This window comes from Trichoderma gamsii (genome assembly GCF_001481775.2).
Source record: "Trichoderma gamsii strain T6085 chromosome Unknown Scaffold_35.2, whole genome shotgun sequence".
In the NCBI taxonomy this organism is placed as follows: Eukaryota; Fungi; Ascomycota; class Sordariomycetes; order Hypocreales; family Hypocreaceae; genus Trichoderma; species Trichoderma gamsii.
In genome coordinates this window covers 278,374-297,091 of record NW_020171372.1, presented here as the reverse complement: position 1 = coordinate 297,091, position 18,718 = coordinate 278,374, and the positions used below count along the sequence as shown (strand labels likewise).

Genomic DNA, 18,718 nt, shown 5'->3' with positions numbered 1-18,718 from the left:
AAACGCTTCATGTGGTTGCACACGTCGGACCCTGGGCCCGGCTTAGACTACTGCTGGCGATGTGGATGCCAGACAGACGGCCGACGGTCTCGGCGCCCCTGGACGCTTCTGTTTCAAGCCGAAGACGCCAGATTAGCTCTGCAGGCTTCATGATTCAAGTCTATACGCAAGACCATGCTTCGCAAGGCTTAGCCTGAGCATGCCATCTCCACCTCTAGAGACTTGTCCCGATATTGGATGATGGGAATAACATGGGCATTCGACGGGAATGCGAGTGGGAAGTCCGCCAACAGATTATACGCTCTTGCCCGTTCAATATTACAGGCACTAGGTATATCAATTTTTCTCCCCCCTACCGGTGCTTATTTAGCATTTATGGAGATCTCCTAGTTATTGTCCATCATCCGTTCCTCCATCCTTACCTTCGATATAATAATCCCCCAGTACCCACCTGGTTACTTTACAACTCATTCTCCGGTATTTACTTACCGGCAGAACGGGAGAGAGATCTGTTATACCCCTTCTCCCCCGTGAAGATCTGAAGCTGTTTATTCCCTATCCTGTTTCTCTTCCATTCGTTGCTCTCCCTTCCTCTTTCCCTTTTGTTTCTAGACAGTGATTTTATGCTCCTAGATTTTGCAAGCCGGCTGCTTCTTGATCGATTTATGCTATCAATTCCTCCTGGCTGATCGACATGCGACGACGATTTCCGCCAACACATCAAGACTATAGACTCCTCCTTTTCTAATTGCTATCAGAGGGTCTCGAATATAATTCATTCATTTACTCAAACCATGCTGGAAGGGGACCTGTCTATGGGTGGGCGATCGCTCAGCCCTCTACCCTCGTCACTCCGCAGCGGTCTTACTGCCATCACTGTGCTCTCTTGCGTATCTTTCGTTTCCGCAGCTACCCTTTTCATATATCTCACCTACAAGATTGTTGCTTGGCAGTTATTCGTGCGGGAAGAAAATGAGGACCGATTCCGATACGCACACCGAGGCGAGGATGAACAAGAAAACCGGACTCAACCAGACGCCCAGCAACCAGGCCATGAGGCATCGGCTTCTCAACATGCCGCAGATTTCACCCTCGGCATTGACGGCGTTTTTACTTCGCCTTCAAGGGAATCTCACGATGCTTCTGTAAAAGGTGAAGCGAATATCCCCCAGGATCCAGGCCCACCTATCCGGCCACTCAAAGGCGCGCCGAACCAGTTTCTCATTCTCATTTATAACCTACTCATTGCCGACTTGCATCAATCGATTGCCTTTGCCCTCAACTCGACGTGGATCAACCGGAATGCCATCTTGGTTGGCTCGAAGACATGCTGGGCTCAAGGTTTCTTCGTATCGACCGGAGACTTGTCATCAAGCCTGTTTATCACCCTCATCGCCATACACACATTCTGTTCCGTGGTCAAGGGATATCGACCGTCACAGAGGTTGCTGTACTTGACTATCGTCCTTGTGTGGTTGTTTGTCTATTTCATCTCGACGCTGCCCATCGCAATTACAAACAACGGACGTGATCACGGTGGACTATTTGTCCGCGCTGGTGCTTGGGTATGTTGCCAACGCTATGCTTTACACTACACTTCTTTCTTCTTCCTCTTGTATCTACGTGGTTTGCTAACGTGCTGATAATCCATTCAGTGCTGGATCAACTCCGATTACGAACGCCTTCGTCTGCTCACCCACTACCTGTGGATCTTTATCTCTCTCGGCGTGACCAGTGGGCTTTACATTGCCATTTGGTTTTCTCTTCGCAAACAAGCCCGCCGTCGCCGTGCCGCCAACCCAGACGGCAGCACAGATCTTGGGCACCAGTCGGATCACAATCCAGCATTCCTAATCTATCCAGTAATCTACGTTACGTGTACGCTGCCATTGGCCACAGAGCGTGTGGCATCCATGGCTGGAGCCGACATCCCGCTGGGATACTTTTGTTTTGCGGGAGCGCTCATCTCCCTCAACGGCTTTTTCGACTGCCTTTTGTTCGGAACAACTCGCCATTCCATCATCTTTGCGTCGAAATATGAATTGGATGCCGCCGATACAGGCGTTGGGACGATTGCCTTTCTGCAAACACCCAAGGCTCGACGTTATGGCAACATGGTCTGGGTTCAGGGTGGTGAAGGCAGAAGAAGGAGGAAGATGGAGCCCAAGACTACTGGTGGATGGTGGTCATGGCAGCGCCTGACTGAACATTCTTCCAGTATCCGAAGGCAAGAGAAGAGGAGAATACCTCGAGGTTCTAGCCAGGAGTCCCTACGAGGACCTGGAATTCAAATGGACCTGGTTACCACTGTGGTGGTGGAAGTGGAAGAAGGCAAGGAGCGAGACATCAGATTCCCCGACCCAGTAGCAAGCGGCAGTCCTTCGGTCAACAGCACGGAAAGGGACGCCGTTAGCACGAGAAGAGCCATCTAAAAGACAAAAGTTTGTTTCTTTTTCTTCCCTTATTTCTTAGAGTTTCCTATGGTCATTGGGGCTTTTGGTGGGTTATGAGTTTTGCACGGAGCCTCGGCATCCGCGCAACTTTGATGAGAAATGTAATACTACAAGTCGTTGGGGGGGGTTGGGATCTCTACATTCGTATATCTGCATCATCATAGCGATTTTTTTGACACAGCCGAGGAGACTTTTGATAAGTTTATCCTCTTAATAAAAAAGACATTGGCACATTTACCCCTTCTCTCAGCGAACAGCTCAGTTTACAGTGAAACTCTGAATTAGATGACTCCTCATCTGATTACTAGCAGTCTTACAATCGGACCGTTCGTAGATTTTTTTTTTTACATCTTCAGCTCCTGTCTGCCGTTTGTAGAGCCTCAAGCGGAGCAATATGTCAAATAGTAAACGCATTATTTATCACTACTAGTAGCTAAGGTAGATTTCCCAGTACCTGCATGCATGAACTGCTTTTTTCTTCTCTCTTCTCCTGGAGCTTCTCCACTAGGATTTTTTTCAAAAGGACCTATCCGTTATTAGAACGGCCCGCCCATCGTCCCATTCCGTTTAATCCACCGTCCACCCACATGGACTGCCAGTAGTGTTGTTTTCGCCCGTTTCCAAAACCTGTAAAAGGGTTAAGCTGACAGCTGACGCGATTCATGTTCGTCCGCTGTTTTCGCCCGCTTGCTATCGCCCGCTGCTAGTACAAGCTTGTGGAAAGAGGAGGGGAAGGAGGAAAGAAGCGGCAATCAGATATTAATCATCTACTGTACTGTACTGTATCTGGCCGTAGCATAGACTACAAGGGGGCCAGGAGTAAATGATTGGCTGTGGCTTTACCGTTGTTGCGGGCTTTTATCTCCGAAACCTGAAATAGGCTTTCGCATCACAAGATTGGGATTGGCATTGGCTAAGGACGTCGCTCGCCTAATAGAGCTGTCTTCAGGGGGGGAAGAGGAAATAGACGTGGGGATAGATGGGGAGATCGGTTTACTTTGCACCGACGACTGCGGCGAAGGAACCGGGTTAGCTGGCTTTCCCAACCAGTGGTAGATCTTTCTGATCAAATTGATGTAGCATTGCCAGACTCTTTCAACCTCTGAACCAAGCCTTGAGTGGCATATTTGTTTGTATACAATGACCTCTCCTTACCGGTAGTGGCAGTTTGGAGACTCAAAGAAGTAGACGGGTTGTCACGATCGCGGCAACTGGTTGCGAGGCTTGAAGCAAAAGTGCTTTCTCGGCGATCGACTCTCAGCTCGCCACGGCGCCGAGGTCTAAGCCAGAGCGGGCGTAACGCCATGATGGTCCCCTGTTTCGTCGTTTCGTCTTTGTTAGCACCCCCCGTCTGTCTACAGTATTCCCAATGAAAATGAGGTGTTCGTGCCATCTTTAAATTTAGGGCATGTTGCATGTGGCAGGCCGTGGCTAGACCAGGGCTTTTCTTTCCGGCTGAGTACCTACGGTAGTAGCAGTTGCGTGCCTCGGTCTATCATAGCAGCGAGCATGAGCTGGTGATTTTGCTGGTTTTGTTGATCTTGTTCTTTTGTATTTCGAAAATTAGTGGCCGCCGACTTGACACTTGCGTTGGTGTTAGTTGGGAGGGCGACGTGGCTGTTTTGGATGGTGGCTGAAATGGTGGCAGCAGTGTGCGAGTGGTAGAGCTTGCTACCGGCAAAATTGATACACTTTGATATTTATTGGTATGCCTATTAGCGGCTCTATAATAAACCAAATGCCACATTGTCTTGGGGAAAAATTGCATTTGATACAGTAATTGAAAAAAATAATTACAATCTCGTTTCATCAAGTGTAGGCTGAGCATATTCCCCAAGTCCGAGCGGGCAGCAACGGCTGACGATTCTCACTATAACTACCTACGCTCCCTATCTACCTATGGTCGTTATCGGCTCCGATTTCTATTAAGCTTCCAAGCTTCCAAGCTGAAGATCACAGCGTTAAACATACAACGTTCTGCAAGTGGATTTATTGTTCCTCTTTTAGGTATGGAAGTACCACCATATCTGATAACAATTTCCCGAGTCTTTGCAGCATTTTCTGCAAAAGGTGCTTGTCCACGCGTGGGGTAGAAGCGCCTGTACACCCTCGTACTGTACCGTGCACCTTCAACTGTACCAATGGAGGCGTCTTTACCAACTGTTACGAAACAAAGCAACCTGCGCTTCAATGGCCCAATTTCTGGAGTATGCTCTGACATCAAGACCGCAAGGCTTCGAGTTTGCTGCTGATGCTTCAGATCAACAATACTGCCAGCCATCCGCGGCCCTACAAATCATCCGACTTGCCTTGATGCTGACGGCACCAGAACCGATGTGCTTGCGAACAACCCAAGATGGAAGAGCAGCAGCTCGGCCATGGCTAACCGCAACAAGCCATCGGATGATCACCAGAAGACGACAAAACAACAGGAAGACAAGAATAATGGCCGATATCCAATGGAGGTGAACGAGGCTTCGCTCCCCGCCAGAAAGCATGCAATCCTGCGTCCGCATTTGGGGAAATGCATGAATGCCCTACAAGCCTCTGTCCATTCTGTCGTGCCACGCATGTGTGCCAACGCGTCCAAGAGCGGGGGTCTGTCATCTCGATTCTATTTGCTGCATCCCTCACTTGCGCGGCGAATTGGATGTACCCGGGAAAAATAATGCTGCCTGGGCCAGCGCCTCGTTTCGTGCCCTCGTAACCAGAGAATCCTCGCCGAAGCACGCAACACCGGCTTGCTGCTACTGCGTGGTCTTGAGAAATGAGCACTCCCTGGCTGGCCCAGCTCAGCTCTTTTTTTCGCACTTGCAGAGGCGGGTTAAACCAAAGACAGTCCATCACCTAGCAATTTTCGAGCATTTTCTCCTGTCTCTGATCGCCATGGTTCGAGTTCAGAAGCTGACTGCTGAAGCTCTGCTGAGCGACCCGAGGCGCAGCCCGGCGGTTCCCAGCAGAGATGGCACGCATGCTCTCTATACAGTCTCGGCGCATATACTCGGCGACAAGACTACTCAAGAGCTGCGTGTTCTCAACCTCCAGACGGGAAATTCCAAGCAGATTTCCAAAGACTCCGGAGTCCACGATGCCTTGTGGATTCCGACCACAGAGCTCGACGTCATCTACCTACGATCTGTCGAACAAGGTCGGACACAGGTCGTGGTGGCATATGCCGGAGATGTGTCTGCAGAGCACTACGTGGCGGCAGAAATCGATGCGCCTGTGTCGAATTTAAAGCTCAAAGAGCTGAGTAGTGGAAGCGTTGCTTTTGTAGTTACGGGCCTGGTCGGCGACACTGGGTTATATAATCAAGAAGTCGCCCAGAAAGGGTCTTCAGCAAGATTGTATGACACGGAGATTCCTATAGTTGAGTTACCCCTGCAGCCCCGTCCATATCAGTTCTCTTTCTTTCTTTGTTTATTCTTACTCTAACCGCTCTGCGCAGTGGAACGCATCTCGTAGACCGAACAGATGCAGTCTTTGGTACAACGAGCTTGTGCTACACGACGGCCGCTGGACACTCCAAGGCCAGCTATATAACTTGATTGACGATATAGATTTGGAGGCTCCGTCCCGCGTGTATACCGACAACCCCTGCAACGAGTTTGACATTTATGGCGATGGCATTGTCTTTTCTTCCAGAAATCTGAGAGAGCGTGGGCCAGGTGGAAATCCTGCCACGTCCATCTACTTCGCCCGCCTTGATTCCTTCTCCCTGCCTGCGGAGGCGATGCCAAGGCAGATATTCATACCCACCAACTTTGAGCCCGCTTCGATTACAAACGTCAGGTTTTCTCCAGATGAGTCGGCTGTTGGTTTCCTCTACACGGCGTATGAAGACCCCTACAATACTCGGCTATACTTGGGTTCTGTTGAGTCTCTGGATGCCTTTGATGTCTTCAGCCTCGTTACCTGTGTTGATGACGATGACCCGAACCCGCCAAACGCCTTTGAGTTTGTGGGCGGTTCCGACTCTGTGATCCTACGAAGCCATCACTTGGGCCACCAAGCGCTCTCCCATCTCATGCTTGAAGACGGAGCTGAGCCCAAGGTCTTCTTTGCTAGCAGCAGCTGTAGTGCTTTTTATCCTTTGAGAAATGGGGACTGGGATAACCTCCTGGTGACATCGTCTAATTTCATCGATAGCAGCCTGTGGCAGGTTGTTCGGGTTTCGGATGCCAGCATCGTAAGAACCGTGTCCTCGGCAACTAAGAACGGGGCCAAATTCAACCTTTCCTCCGGCATGGTGACAGACTTTTGGTATGAAGGGGCCAATGGATGCTTTATTCACAGTTGGTTGATATTGCCGAAAGACTTTGAGGAAAATCAAAAGTACCCTTGGGTGCTGGTGCCTCATGGAAGCCCAGCTACGGCCTGGAGCAACGAGTGGTCACTGCTGGTATGTGTAGCTGGAAAGGCATGTTGATACGTGAGCGTATACTAACTTTTTGACATAACAGACCAATTTTGCTGCTTGGGCGACGCAGGGTTACGTTGTTGTGCTGCCAAATTGTACTGGCAGCGGTGGATATGGGCTGGATTTCGTACGACGTACGTCGGCTGATGTCTATCTTTCAAAGTTGCTCGCCCAATGTTCATTTGCTAACCTAGCCATAGGAATTCAAAACATGAGAGGAGAGAGGCCTTTCCAAGACCTCCTCGCTCTTATTGATTACCTACAAAGTATTCCATACTTGGACAACGAAAAGGGAACCATTGTGGGAAGCAGCAGTTCAGCATATCTTGTGAACAAGGTACTGGCGCATGAAGCTGCCAAAAAGGTTAGTGGAAAAGCTATTGAAATAACCAGATCGGGCGGGAACTGATTTACAAATTTAGTTTTGCTGTGCAATCTGGCAAAGCGGAACAATCGACCCTCCTGTCACCTTTTCGCCGAAAGAGCCTGTCTTTGACAGTTTCGATAAACTCGACATGTCTTACCTTTACCCGGAGCCAAAGACGATATACGAGAACGACATGGCTAGGTCGACTTTCTTTTACGGCTGGAAGAGTGCGCCGCCGACGCTCATTATCCACGGCGAGAAGGACAAACAGTGTTCAATTACAGAGGCGCTGACTGCATTCAACTGTCTGCAAGCTCAGAGTGTTCCCAGTCGCCTGTTGACGTTTCCAGACGAAGCAAGTGTTGTAACCAAACCAGAGAATATAGTGATGTGGTACAATGTTGTCTGGGACTGGGTGAAAAGGTGTGTTGATGAGGACGTTCAAAGAGAAGACATCTTCTAGCGTCGAGGTGATACGAATTAGATCGCTACATTACGTTCTGGATATCCCGTTCAAATTGGATGGGAAAAAAAGCAATTGCCAGGTTATATGAGATGGATGCTATGGATACAAATTCTTCCCATTTCACTCTCTTTTGAGGCCCATAAGCCGGACTACTCGGTTATTGATCATGGTGGACGACAAAACACAGTCTTTTAGCCCCCTTTTGCTTCTGATGGAATCGTGTTTCAACTTGAATACTTTGCACCAACAAAGACAATCTGAATGCTCATTGTCCTTTTACGCTCCGTAATTCTTTTCTTTATCTTTGATGGGAAAATCGCTCCCCGTGACACCCTTGTATTTGTCACGAATCATGTCAGATATAACCTCGTCCTTTTGTTGCTCAGCTGCTGATTCATTGCTCTGATCGCCTTGACCCATGAATTTTTCTTGAACAAAATCGACACCTAGATTGCGTATTAGTATTGGTGTGGAAAGAGTAGCAGACATTGCATTAGTTTCAAGAGACCTTTGTCAAGAAAATCTTCATTCTTTTCGCCTTGAGCGCCTCCGCCGGCCATGTTGTTTATTTTGCCCATGAAGCCGCCGCCGCCGCCGCCGCTCTGCTGCTCCGAGCTGTTCTCTCCAGCACGATTTTCTGAGTTATTCCCAGACCCAGTCAATTTGTTCACAAAGTCCATGATGACGCGTCAGATGGATGGATTCTTATGATGGAAGAGAATTTGTCAATGTGATGAGAGTGAAGGGTACGAAGAGTGCCCGAACGATGTATGATGGTGGTTTTAGAAGAATGAAACGGATAGGATGAGTGAAATAAATAAATATTGGAGGAAAATCGGGTTGAAATCAAGTTCGAGGGCAGCGTTCGTGCAACCGGACATTGGCGTCACGGCACAGATAACACAGACGTCATATATGCGAACTAAGAACCAAGGACCAACGGCTTGGCGACTTGCCCCCGCCAATGTGAGACCAATGACAGCACTCTAATACAAGTCTAAAAGGCAGGTTCGTTTCATGGTTGCAACAAACTGCTGCTGCCGCTGCTGCTGCTGCTGCTGCTGTTGGTAACAAGTGAAAGGTCGCACATGCACCGTAACTCTCCGCCTTCTTTCGGTAGCCACTTGTTCTCCCGGCGAATTCATCCGCAGTAGAGTAAGTGGCTGGGGAGTTTAGCGGCGGGCACCTATGTGGCACCATCCGTCAAGGCATCAGCCACTTTTGAAGGGAAAAAAAAAGAAGAATTAACCGCACATTCAAAGAATTCGATACTCGTATTACTGACGGCCGCTGCTTTCAACTTTTCTCGAGTTTCGATGTGAAAGATCTTATCGATATCTTCCTTGGTTACGTAAACCGCAATTATACGCGCGGGAAAGAGCTCATTCGATCCAACTGCCGAATACGAAACATCAAGACTTGAAAGATTGTATTTCCGAAACGCATTACCATCCGCTGCTCTTTCAAGAAAATTTCCTCATCCTAACCCTCCCATTCGTGATCACTAAGCCGGGCATGTCTTGGTGGCTGTGGACTGGCAGGAGGATGGGTCTCGGAGCAGGGGGCGTTATCACCGAGGTACTTCCATCGACACTGCGATTAGGTGAGTCGGTGAGGTACCATTTCTTCAGTGGGGTGTTGATTCGGTCTGCCGTCGTGCATTGCTATAAGTAGAACAGATCGGCCCGTTCAAAGAGATTCTTTTCTGTCGGAAAAAGGAAAGCAAAATAGGAAGCACATTTGGCAAACGAAGGAAGAATGATAAGAGGATAAAGATCAGAGGACGCCGAGAAACAGGATACGCAAAAAAGAAGAGGACACGGAGAGAGAAAATTCGCCATGGAGAGCTCGTCTCTCGATCCGCTCGCCAGGCCTGGCATCCTATTCCGCATCCTCTCAGAATTGGGCCTCGTGTCTCTCTTCCACAGCCCTGTCGACGTCAAGCTGCTCTGTCTGCAGCGTTTTGTGCGCCTTTTTGCCTATGGAGGATCTACGCTCGTCTTGGTGCCGTACCTGCAGGCTCTGGGCATCTCCAAGACCAACATTGGCTTGTTCATGACCCTGACCTTGGTTGGCGATGTCTGCATCAGCTTCATCCTCACGATTGTGGCAGACGGACTGGGCAGGAAAGCCGTTTTGTCCATGGGCGCTTTGATGATGGTGGGTAGCGGCATCGCCTTTGCCCTCTGCCAGAACTATTGGATATTACTTGCAGCAGCCATCTTTGGCGTTATCAGTCCGAGGTATGTGAATGTGCATCATTTCTTCTGATTGGTATCCGATCAAAACAAGTAACTGGAGACATTATATTCTCCATATATCGCATATTTGTCGCTAACCATATCCATGGTCTGTAGTGGCAATGAGATTGGCCCCTTCCGAGCCATAGAAGAGAGCGTGGTTGCGCATCTGACGGAGCCGGCTTCCAGAAGCGATGTCTATGCATGGTATAGCCTGCTTGGCCAGGCTGGAGTAGCCTGTGGGCTCATGACTTGCGGATGGGTTATTCAATACGTTTCCACCAGCCTCCAGTGGGAGCATGTGGACGCCTATCGACTCGCTTTTCTCGGCTATGCTGCTACTGGCCTCCTCAAGATGACGCTGACTCTGCTCCTGAGCAGCGCTGTCGAGGCCGATGGGAAAGCGTCTGCCGCTAAGACGACGGCTATATCCAACCAGGTTGGCGACACAGAGACAGAAACATCGCCCCTTTTGGGCAGTGCCAATGCCAATGGATCCTTGCAAGCAACCGAACAACAAAACGGCCGCGGCCGGCTTTCGAGCCTTCTTCCCGACATCAGCAAGGAAGGTTATGCCATAATGACGAGTCTATGTTTCTTCTTTGCCATAGATTGTTTGGCTTCTGGTATCATAAGCATGTGAGCGCCCCCTCGTTCAAAAGGCAGTGTGACGTTGTCGTCGCTGGCTGTATTACGATGACTAGGTAGGCACTAACACATCTTCGTACTTGCAGGTCTTGGATCACGTACTTCTTCCGCTGGCGCTATGGCATCAAGGAGGGCACCCTAGGATCCATCTTTTTCGTGACGAGCCTCACTTCAGCTTGTTCCATGCTGGTCGCCTCTTCCTTAGCCAAGCGATTTGGCAACATCAAGGTACGAACGCATTCCGATCTTCTATGCTATAATATGCCTACTTGCTTGCACCGACTAGTCGCTAATGTGTCCAACCAAGACCATGGTCTTCACCCACCTTCCTTCGTCGATATTCCTTAGTCTCATTCCCGCCTTTTCCGACGTGCGCCTCTCCCTGCTTTTCCTATGGCTTCGTTCCTCCACCGCCAGCATGGATGTCGCTCCCCGGGCGGCTTTCCTGGCCGCTATCATCAAGCCAAGCGAACGGACGGCCATCATGGGCATCATCAATGTGTGCAAGACGGTTGGCACCAGCTTGGGTCCCTTTTTGACAGGCACACTGGCCGACCACGGCTTGTTCTGGGTAGCGTTCGTCACAGCCGGATGTCTCAAGGTTGGGTACGATCTGGGCATACTGGCAGTCTTTAAGAACCACGAGAGGCACGCAGCTGAACGAGAGAGTGGACGTGCGGAGACAAGTGGTACTGCGTAAGAGTGGGATGAGAGGGACAAGCAGGAAAAAAATGGAGATACAACGAGCGCAGGCAGTGATATTTGCGAAATTTTACGAAGCACGACATGGAATATTAGCATCTCCTGGCAGTCACGAGGCCGCCAGCGCTGGTCAAAACACCAAAAAGAGTTTATAAAAAGAGCCGATGATGGCTTTCATGCGTTATCTGCTAGCAGTACCCCAAGGCCCATCGGCTCATAGAACAATCCAAAGGTAAAGAAGCCTACCTAATAAAGACAGCTTCATGAGAAAAGAATGATAGAAAAGAAACAACAAGATATCCTTTATGCATGTATATGCCAAATTATCCAGTTCCACCCCGTAACGTGCATGCGACCCATTAAGTTTCCCAATCTTTCCCAATCTTTCCCAATCTTTTCCCAAATTCAGTCAATTTTTTTTTTTTTCTTCATTGTTTCTTTTTCTTTTCAATTTTTTTTTCTCGAGAGTTTCTTCAATTTTCAGCTTTTTTTTTTTTTTTTTTTTTTAATTCTCCTTTCCTTTTGTCTTCGCCCTTCGCCCAAAGTCACTTTACCAAATTCATCGTCTCCCAAATACGCTTTTTTTCGTACCCTAGGTAGGTATCCTGTTTACATGAAAAAGCCATATGCAAATGCCAATCGTTTAGTTTCTTCGGTCATGCTGGCCCGACACGAACCACTTCATGGATTCGACTGCGTATTCAAGTTCTTGCCTGCACTCCTCTTCAAACTTCCTGCGCAAGGCCTCAAGTTCTTCAGCCGTTGGGGGAGGTTTGGGGGTGGTACGGAGGCTGCCATCAGCCTCGTATGGAATTCCTTCGTCTTCAGATTCATAGTCTGGATCATTTTTCCTTGCCTCCTTTGCCTCCTTTTCGGCAGCCTCAATAGCGGCGACGCGATCAGGATGGAGGCGGGACCCATGAAAATCGACAAGCATGACTTGGCTCGTCAGAGGGTTGTACAGCATGTTCGAAAGATCGGGATCACGATGCTGCATCCCTGCCATGTGTAGTTGTCTATAAGCTCCAATGACGGTGTCGGTGAGCAAACTTTCAACCCCTTCGTCAAAGTTTCCCTGGAATGGCAGCCCAGCCCAGCTAAGCACCATAAACTGGCTAAGAAGTCTGTCTTCATGGTAGAACTCGGGATCTACTCTTACAATGCCGAGACAGACTGGTATGACAGAGCCTTGAAGATCCTTGAGCAGTTCGTACATTTCGCCTTCGCGGTGCAGAAAGACCCAGTCCGCACGCAAGGTAGCTTTGGCTACAAAAGTATAGCCATGGCCGACAAGAGCCACCTTGAACATCTTGCCGATAGCGCCGAATTGTTCCAAAGGGGTACAATAATCGTTTGACTCTCCTGACTGAGAAAGCTGGTCTTTAAGTCGCTCGAGAAACTCCTTTTTGCTGATGTGCTTGTTTCCGTGCAAATGGACATTGGGACATGCCTTGTCCAGGGGCGTACTGTGTGCTACCCCCAAGAGGCATTGCTGTGTGCAGTACGAGTTCTCGACCTCTTTTGCTTTACGAAGTTTGACCGGGCGACTTATGATCTTTTGAAAGTCGTTCATGTAGAGGCCATCATCATGCATCTCATCATCATGGTCATCACTGGCCTGCGCAATCTCTTGGCGGTTCTTCATTTGGGTTTCTTTGTTTGCCGTCTCGTCATTTTGAACGGATTGTTCGCGTTGTAGCGTCAGGCATTGCATCTGACCACTCGGGGTAGAAACAGCGGTAATATCAGAGTCCATCTTGATTTCAATTCTCACAGAGGTCTCTTCGCCAATGTCCACTTCGCACTTGTCATATGGCTCGCCATCAAATTCATTTGCGCTGCTGTCAGCGTCGGTATCCATGGCCATATCCTGGCCCTCTTCGCATTGGGCAGATGAGACTTTTGTTTTTCCCCATTGCTGCAGTTGCATGGCTATCTCTTCGATGTTGTTCTCTTGAGCAACGACCGGCCCGCCCCAAGCAACATGCTCGTCGACTTTGTAGTTCCATGCAGCACGCTCATCGGCCTGTTTATTCCGAATAGCACTTTCATCGGCTTGGTTGCTCCAAGGAGCAAGCTCATTAGGCTGATTCAAATAATGCATAGAGCTTAGCGATGTCCGCATCGCCCGAATGACAAAGGCAAAAATCTGTGAAACTGCCGAGTAAGGCATTGTCGATTCGACGTGGTGGTCCACTTCCTCTTTGGGGAGGCTAACAAAGTAGTGAACGACTGATGGGTCATTTTGGATTTCCAGAAAAACAATGCCTTCCACCGAGTAAAGATAGCCATAACGCACTCCTGACTGGACCATGAAGTCGAGCAACTGAGTTATCAAGCTCGTGATGATTCCCGTCGGAGAAGAATCATCGCCATTGATACCCCTGTTCAAGACAATTCCACTCTCCAAAGCTGCAATCATGCTTGAATCCAGAGCAAAATGCTTTGGCCTATACTCGATTGTCACAAGGCAAAGAGGGCGATTATTGTTGATATTGAAGAAAAGGCTGAGCCCGCGATATTGTCCGTCTTCAAAGGCATTATCATGAAACTGTGGCTCAGCAGGAATCCCCAATTGAGTGCTTCCTCCCGCAGAGCTATAGAGAATGTTTCCTCTAATGCCAGCAGCCTGGCTAAGCGCTGGGTCGCCCAGAACCTGGCGCACGAGAGCCAAAACAGTGGCCGAGACACCCAGTCGATCAAAGGGGCAAAGCTTGGTTTCGCCGTCGACTCTCTCAATGACGAAGAACTTATCGTGGACTTGATCCGCGGACGGGAAAACAGTTTGATGAAAGCTAGATTCTTCGCTCTCTAACAAAATCTGCCAGACTTCTTTCTGCTTTCCCATGAAATCTGGCGATTTGACGATTTTTCGAGCATCATCTTTCTCCTGAAGATCGGGAGTGGATGTATCTTGCTGTTGGGGAGGAGTGTCGAGAAAAACCACAGTGGCTTGATTCAGGGTGTGACAGGTTACAAGAAAGTTCTTTAGGTTCTGGGGGGTCGGGGTGTAATTGTCATTGTTCCGTCGGCTCCTGAATTCGGACTGCATCGCACCAGGCAACGCGCGCTGGGCTTCTTGACTTCCATCTGCGTGGGCTTGGGCAGTGCCATTGGCGTTGGGCAGGGCCGGCCCATCTGATATGTTGCCAGACATGCTGAGCCGCCGCCGATATATGCTACCAGAGAAGAATTAGCCAAAGAGAATGATATAAAGATGAAAGAGTAACTCACCCAAAGAAAGAAGGATATAGAGAGAGAAGATCGGATCACGCAGAGAGAGAGAAGAACAAGAAGAAGAAGAGAGAGAGAGAGAATAGAGAGGGGAGAAAGGTGGTCGAGAAAGATGTAGGCCGAGATATAGAAACAGTTCTCTAAGGAAAGAAATTGTCAGAAGCAGATTTCGGGGGATGATGATGCATTAAATAGCCAGTCATTGATCCATGGGAAGAAGTGAGGGGGAGAAGAAGCAGGAAGACGTTGGAAAAGCAGCTGACGATCAGAAGAGGTGCCAGCTGGTCCCAGCGACATCTGCTGCAAGTACTTGTCAGCCTCTCCGTCTACCTGAGACCTACATTGCCACTTGGTCAACCGTACAAGTAATGCAGCAGCACTCCTGCCCTCTGCTGAAGCTGCCCAGGCGCTGTGCCAGCTCTCCCTACCGCTCTTTGCTGCCGTGGAGGGGGGATGCATCTAGTACAGGTGCTAGCAGGCAATGTGCTGCTCCGTACATGAGTCTAGTGGTATAAGAAAAAGAAAAGCTCACGAATGAAAGCTCACCAAGCACGGCTTCGGCGTACAAGAGCTGCTCCCTTGCATTCGACCTGAAGGAGCTGGAGGAGGGGGTTCGCTAATACAGGGATATCCCAGGTACTTGGCCTCAGTAGCATACAGGAGCGCTTCCCCAATGTTCTAACAAGGCGCGCAAGACGTATTATTATACACAAAATAACACGGCATATATCAATTTACTACCCAGGTGGTATCGATCGTTATTGGGCAAATTGTCGGCTGCGGGTGCTCGCTCTTGCAGGTAGCCACGCAGCAAAGCTGCCAGCAAAACACTACAAGCAAGGTAATCATGCCTTGTACACGGGCACTTACATGGATAAGGCCGGCATGAGACAGACAACATCCATGACTTGGTTAATTTTGAGTCGCATCCGATGGAAGTATCGATACTTTGCACATGTCTCTGCAGCCGAAAGAGGCACGTAGAGGAGGGGGCGTGTCTCCAAAGTTCCCGGTCTCCAGAGTAGTACTTGTACCAGAGCTCGCCCAGCTTGTGCAGATAACATATCACATTAGATACCTTTCTGCGAGGAAAAAAAGGAAAAATAAAAATGATAAAACGTCGCCGTGATAAGCTTAGGTTCAGCCGCTTCCGCGCCCATCTATTGGCTTAGTATTTGTTTGCTTGTTTCAGCTCTCGCCGCTAATAAGGGACATGTGCCTGGTGTAAGCATCCGCCAGAGACGACCAGGCTGCGGATCCAGTCAGTGCGCATACCGTCGCATACGGGATGGGGGCATGATGCCATCTCGATTAGACGATGACGGAGGGCATAGGAAATTCTGTGGCTGGGTAAAAGTCCCAGAGCCTTGGGAGCTCTCTGGGCCATTATGGTGTACTTGGCAGGTAGTAGTAATATTGAGCGGCGGTTCGATAAGTGCCTGGACGAGAGTGATCCAGTACTTTCTGCGTGTATGTTTTACGCGTTTGCGATGTCATGGGCACTAGACAGCATTGAAAAAATCAATAGAAAGAAGCCTTGTCAAAAACAACAGAGATATCTACAGAAGAAGCAATACTCTGCATCATCATGCTACGCCGTTCAGGTTCCTCTATCCTAAGCGCATCTTCATTCTGCTCCATCGCCAGAATTGCTCATAGTAGTGCCTGGAACAATTTCATCGCTACCACGGCCGCAGCTGACAGAGAAAAGTATAAACTTACAGAGTATCGGGCAGTTGTCTACTGCCTGGGAAGTAATATGTAGTTTCTCTCGCTTCGTACCACAGAATTCTATATAGTGGCATCCGTATTGAGTATGCGAATATTGCGACGCCCTCCCAGGATGGACCCGTCTTTTTGTCCACCCACTGTTACCTTTTCACATCTCCACTGTCTCTATCAGTAAGTTCAGCAGAGTTTGTAAAATTCTGCGTAAGAATATCAAAGACAAAACCCGAGAGACTACATTTTCAGCAAATCAAGTTCCCCAGTTGCCCTGTTCTACGGCCAGCCGAGTTATGCCTGGACACACTTGCCAGGCAGGCCATCCTTAGGCTGTCCAAAAATCGCACGCCTTTTCCCCAGTTTCGGTGTCCATTAACCAAAGACTTTTGTGGAAATTGCCTGGCGCGCTTTGAAGCCATCGATTTTATTGACTTTCTCGCGAGGGTAATTACCTAAGGTACGTGGGTGCCAAAGTTTCCTGGGGCTGCCCAGGGCCATAGCTTGCTGGTCGATACTGCCAGGTAGCACACCTTTATCAACTCTACTAACTACTAAGTCGCATCTTCTTCCATCAACGGCATAACGAATCTCTCAGCTGCTCAAACGACCATGTCTTTTTCTACTCCTACATTTTCGCAGTCGACTCGAACCTTTGAACCTCTCCCGTCATCGCTGTCAGATCCAACATTACCAGCCTCGCCGTAGACAAATCCAAACCCGCAGTACGTGAAGCCGAGAATGGCGACTTCACAGCTCGCAAATGGTAAGTAACTCAAGTGACGTGCGAGAAACATCACAAATCGATAGAGGCAGTCGAGCCAGAAGAGCAATTCCCGAGACGAGCAAGGAGCTGAATGCAGCGGAGCCACCTACCACCAGAGCTCGAATACCCAAAGGCTTATTGCATACGATGCGATAAGACGAGGAGGTCCTTTTGGGAAGATGACAAATATATCCCTTCAATGGAATTGGCTGCAGATGAATAAACGATGACTTGGAGGTGGACATGAGGGAGCATCCGCAAGAGATGCATGAACAGCGATGGGTTGCACAGGTGTAGCGACCAATTTTTGGGATTTTCAACCAACTGCTTTGTGCTTTTTATGGATGTTGGAGAGGTGAAAGAAGAATAGAAATTCAAAGGGATAGGATCTGTATATGGTTGCCGACGCAAATACTATTACGGAATTAGATGGTCTTTAGCAATGCAAACCATCTATCCACTCATGGATTCGCTAGATGGAAAACTCGATTCGAATTCAAAGACTTCAGGTATCGCTTAACCAACATGGATGCCACTGGACACTTGAACCTAATTGGAAAGACGTAGTAGACGTAGTAGATGTAGATTCTGAATCTGTTTAGGATGAATACGGCTTATGATTAACAGACATTCTATTCCTTTCTTTTCCATATGCCACCGTCTACAAATCCCAACTGGCTTCATCTATAGCAAGCTTGATAGAGGCAAACCACCGAGTTTCAAAAGCACCCTTTTTTAAAAGCAGCCAAGAACTGCCGCAAAATCTATCAACCGCAGGCTCTGTTCCTCCCTCAAACCTCTTGTCCGCTTCACCCCTCCTACCATGTCTTTATCCACAATACCTCCCACGCTTGGGCCATTTCTCAATCTGAATCAGCGGGTTTGAAATTATACCATTCAAGTCTCTTGCGGCAGCGACGGCGACGGCGACGGATACGGCGAAGACTGTTTGCAACCAAGGGCGGGCAAACCCAATCTAGAGGTGGTGGGCCCAGGCTGTTTAGGAACCTGTGCATGAGACCGTACCTCACGACCTCTTGGGAAAACGGGTTACGACTAAGAGTCCATGGACATATATCTGCCGCGTTGCGCCATTGGTGGAAGTGTTGCAGCACACGGTAGTACGTCATCTCGTCTGTCAGCCGAAGAGGACCATCGTGGCATATTTCGGAATATGTATCCCAGCTCAGAGCGTCTTCTCGTTGTGGCTCACCGATTCGGGGTTCGTAGAATGGACGCGAAATTGAAAGTTTCCAGTATAGAGAAGAAGTAGCTGCAACGTCGATTGGAGGAGTGCTGGGCCTTTTTGGGGTAGATAGAGGAGCCTCGGGTATGCTTGCAGGAGTAGTAGATCTAGAGGATCTAGGATTGCTAGGAAAGCTGGCAGATTCAAAACTGCTAGCAGTCAGAGAGGATAGTCCCCGAATAACTATTTCGCTGTATAAAGGCTTTGGACCCATTCTGAAGGAGAGAATTGCATAGTCTGAGACAGTTTTGTGATAACGCGTTTGAGGGTAGTAAAACATCAGCTGGTCTAAGCGTGCATGATAGAGCTCAAGATTGAAGTCTGAAGAGGCTGAAAAGTCTGAGAGGAGATGGGAGGGATACAAGAGCTGGAAACGGAAGAGAACGAAAGTTTTAAAATTGGATAAATTGTAGCAACCTTATTACAGTCAAACAAACTAAGTTACAAACTAGAT

General features: G+C 48.9%; 5 protein-coding genes across 5 annotated transcripts; 2 read left to right on the top strand and 3 right to left on the bottom strand.

Annotated features, from left to right (window-relative positions):
• Window positions 1–794: 794 nt before the first annotated feature.
• TGAM01_v208442 (hypothetical protein) lies at window positions 795–2,432 on the top strand (the record flags this gene model as incomplete). Its single annotated transcript, XM_018810215.1, has 2 exons — window positions 795–1,565; window positions 1,656–2,432. 2 exons carry the CDS (start codon window positions 795–797, stop codon window positions 2,430–2,432), a joined length of 1,548 nt encoding a protein of 515 aa, XP_018656592.1.
• A 1,087-nt stretch (window positions 2,433–3,519) lies between these two features.
• TGAM01_v208441 (hypothetical protein) lies at window positions 3,520–3,759 on the bottom strand (the record flags this gene model as incomplete). Its single annotated transcript, XM_024550329.1, has 1 exon — window positions 3,520–3,759. The coding sequence occupies one exon, from the start codon at window positions 3,757–3,759 to the stop codon at window positions 3,520–3,522; it is 240 nt and encodes a 79-aa protein (XP_024404937.1).
• Window positions 3,760–7,982: 4,223 nt separating this feature from the next.
• On the bottom strand, window positions 7,983–8,386 carry TGAM01_v208440 (hypothetical protein; the record flags this gene model as incomplete). Its single annotated transcript, XM_018810213.1, has 2 exons — window positions 7,983–8,152; window positions 8,194–8,386. The coding sequence occupies 2 exons, from the start codon at window positions 8,384–8,386 to the stop codon at window positions 7,983–7,985; spliced, it is 363 nt and encodes a 120-aa protein (XP_018656590.1).
• A 1,159-nt stretch (window positions 8,387–9,545) lies between these two features.
• On the top strand, window positions 9,546–11,294 carry TGAM01_v208438 (hypothetical protein; the record flags this gene model as incomplete). The annotated part of the gene is made up of 4 exons (XM_024550328.1): window positions 9,546–9,949; window positions 10,064–10,585; window positions 10,681–10,822; window positions 10,902–11,294. The coding sequence occupies 4 exons, from the start codon at window positions 9,546–9,548 to the stop codon at window positions 11,292–11,294; spliced, it is 1,461 nt and encodes a 486-aa protein (XP_024404936.1).
• A 645-nt stretch (window positions 11,295–11,939) lies between these two features.
• TGAM01_v208439 (hypothetical protein) lies at window positions 11,940–14,453 on the bottom strand (the record flags this gene model as incomplete). The annotated part of the gene is made up of 1 exon (XM_018810211.2): window positions 11,940–14,453. One exon carries the CDS (start codon window positions 14,451–14,453, stop codon window positions 11,940–11,942), a length of 2,514 nt encoding a protein of 837 aa, XP_018656588.2.
• Between the last annotated feature and the right edge of the window lie 4,265 nt (window positions 14,454–18,718).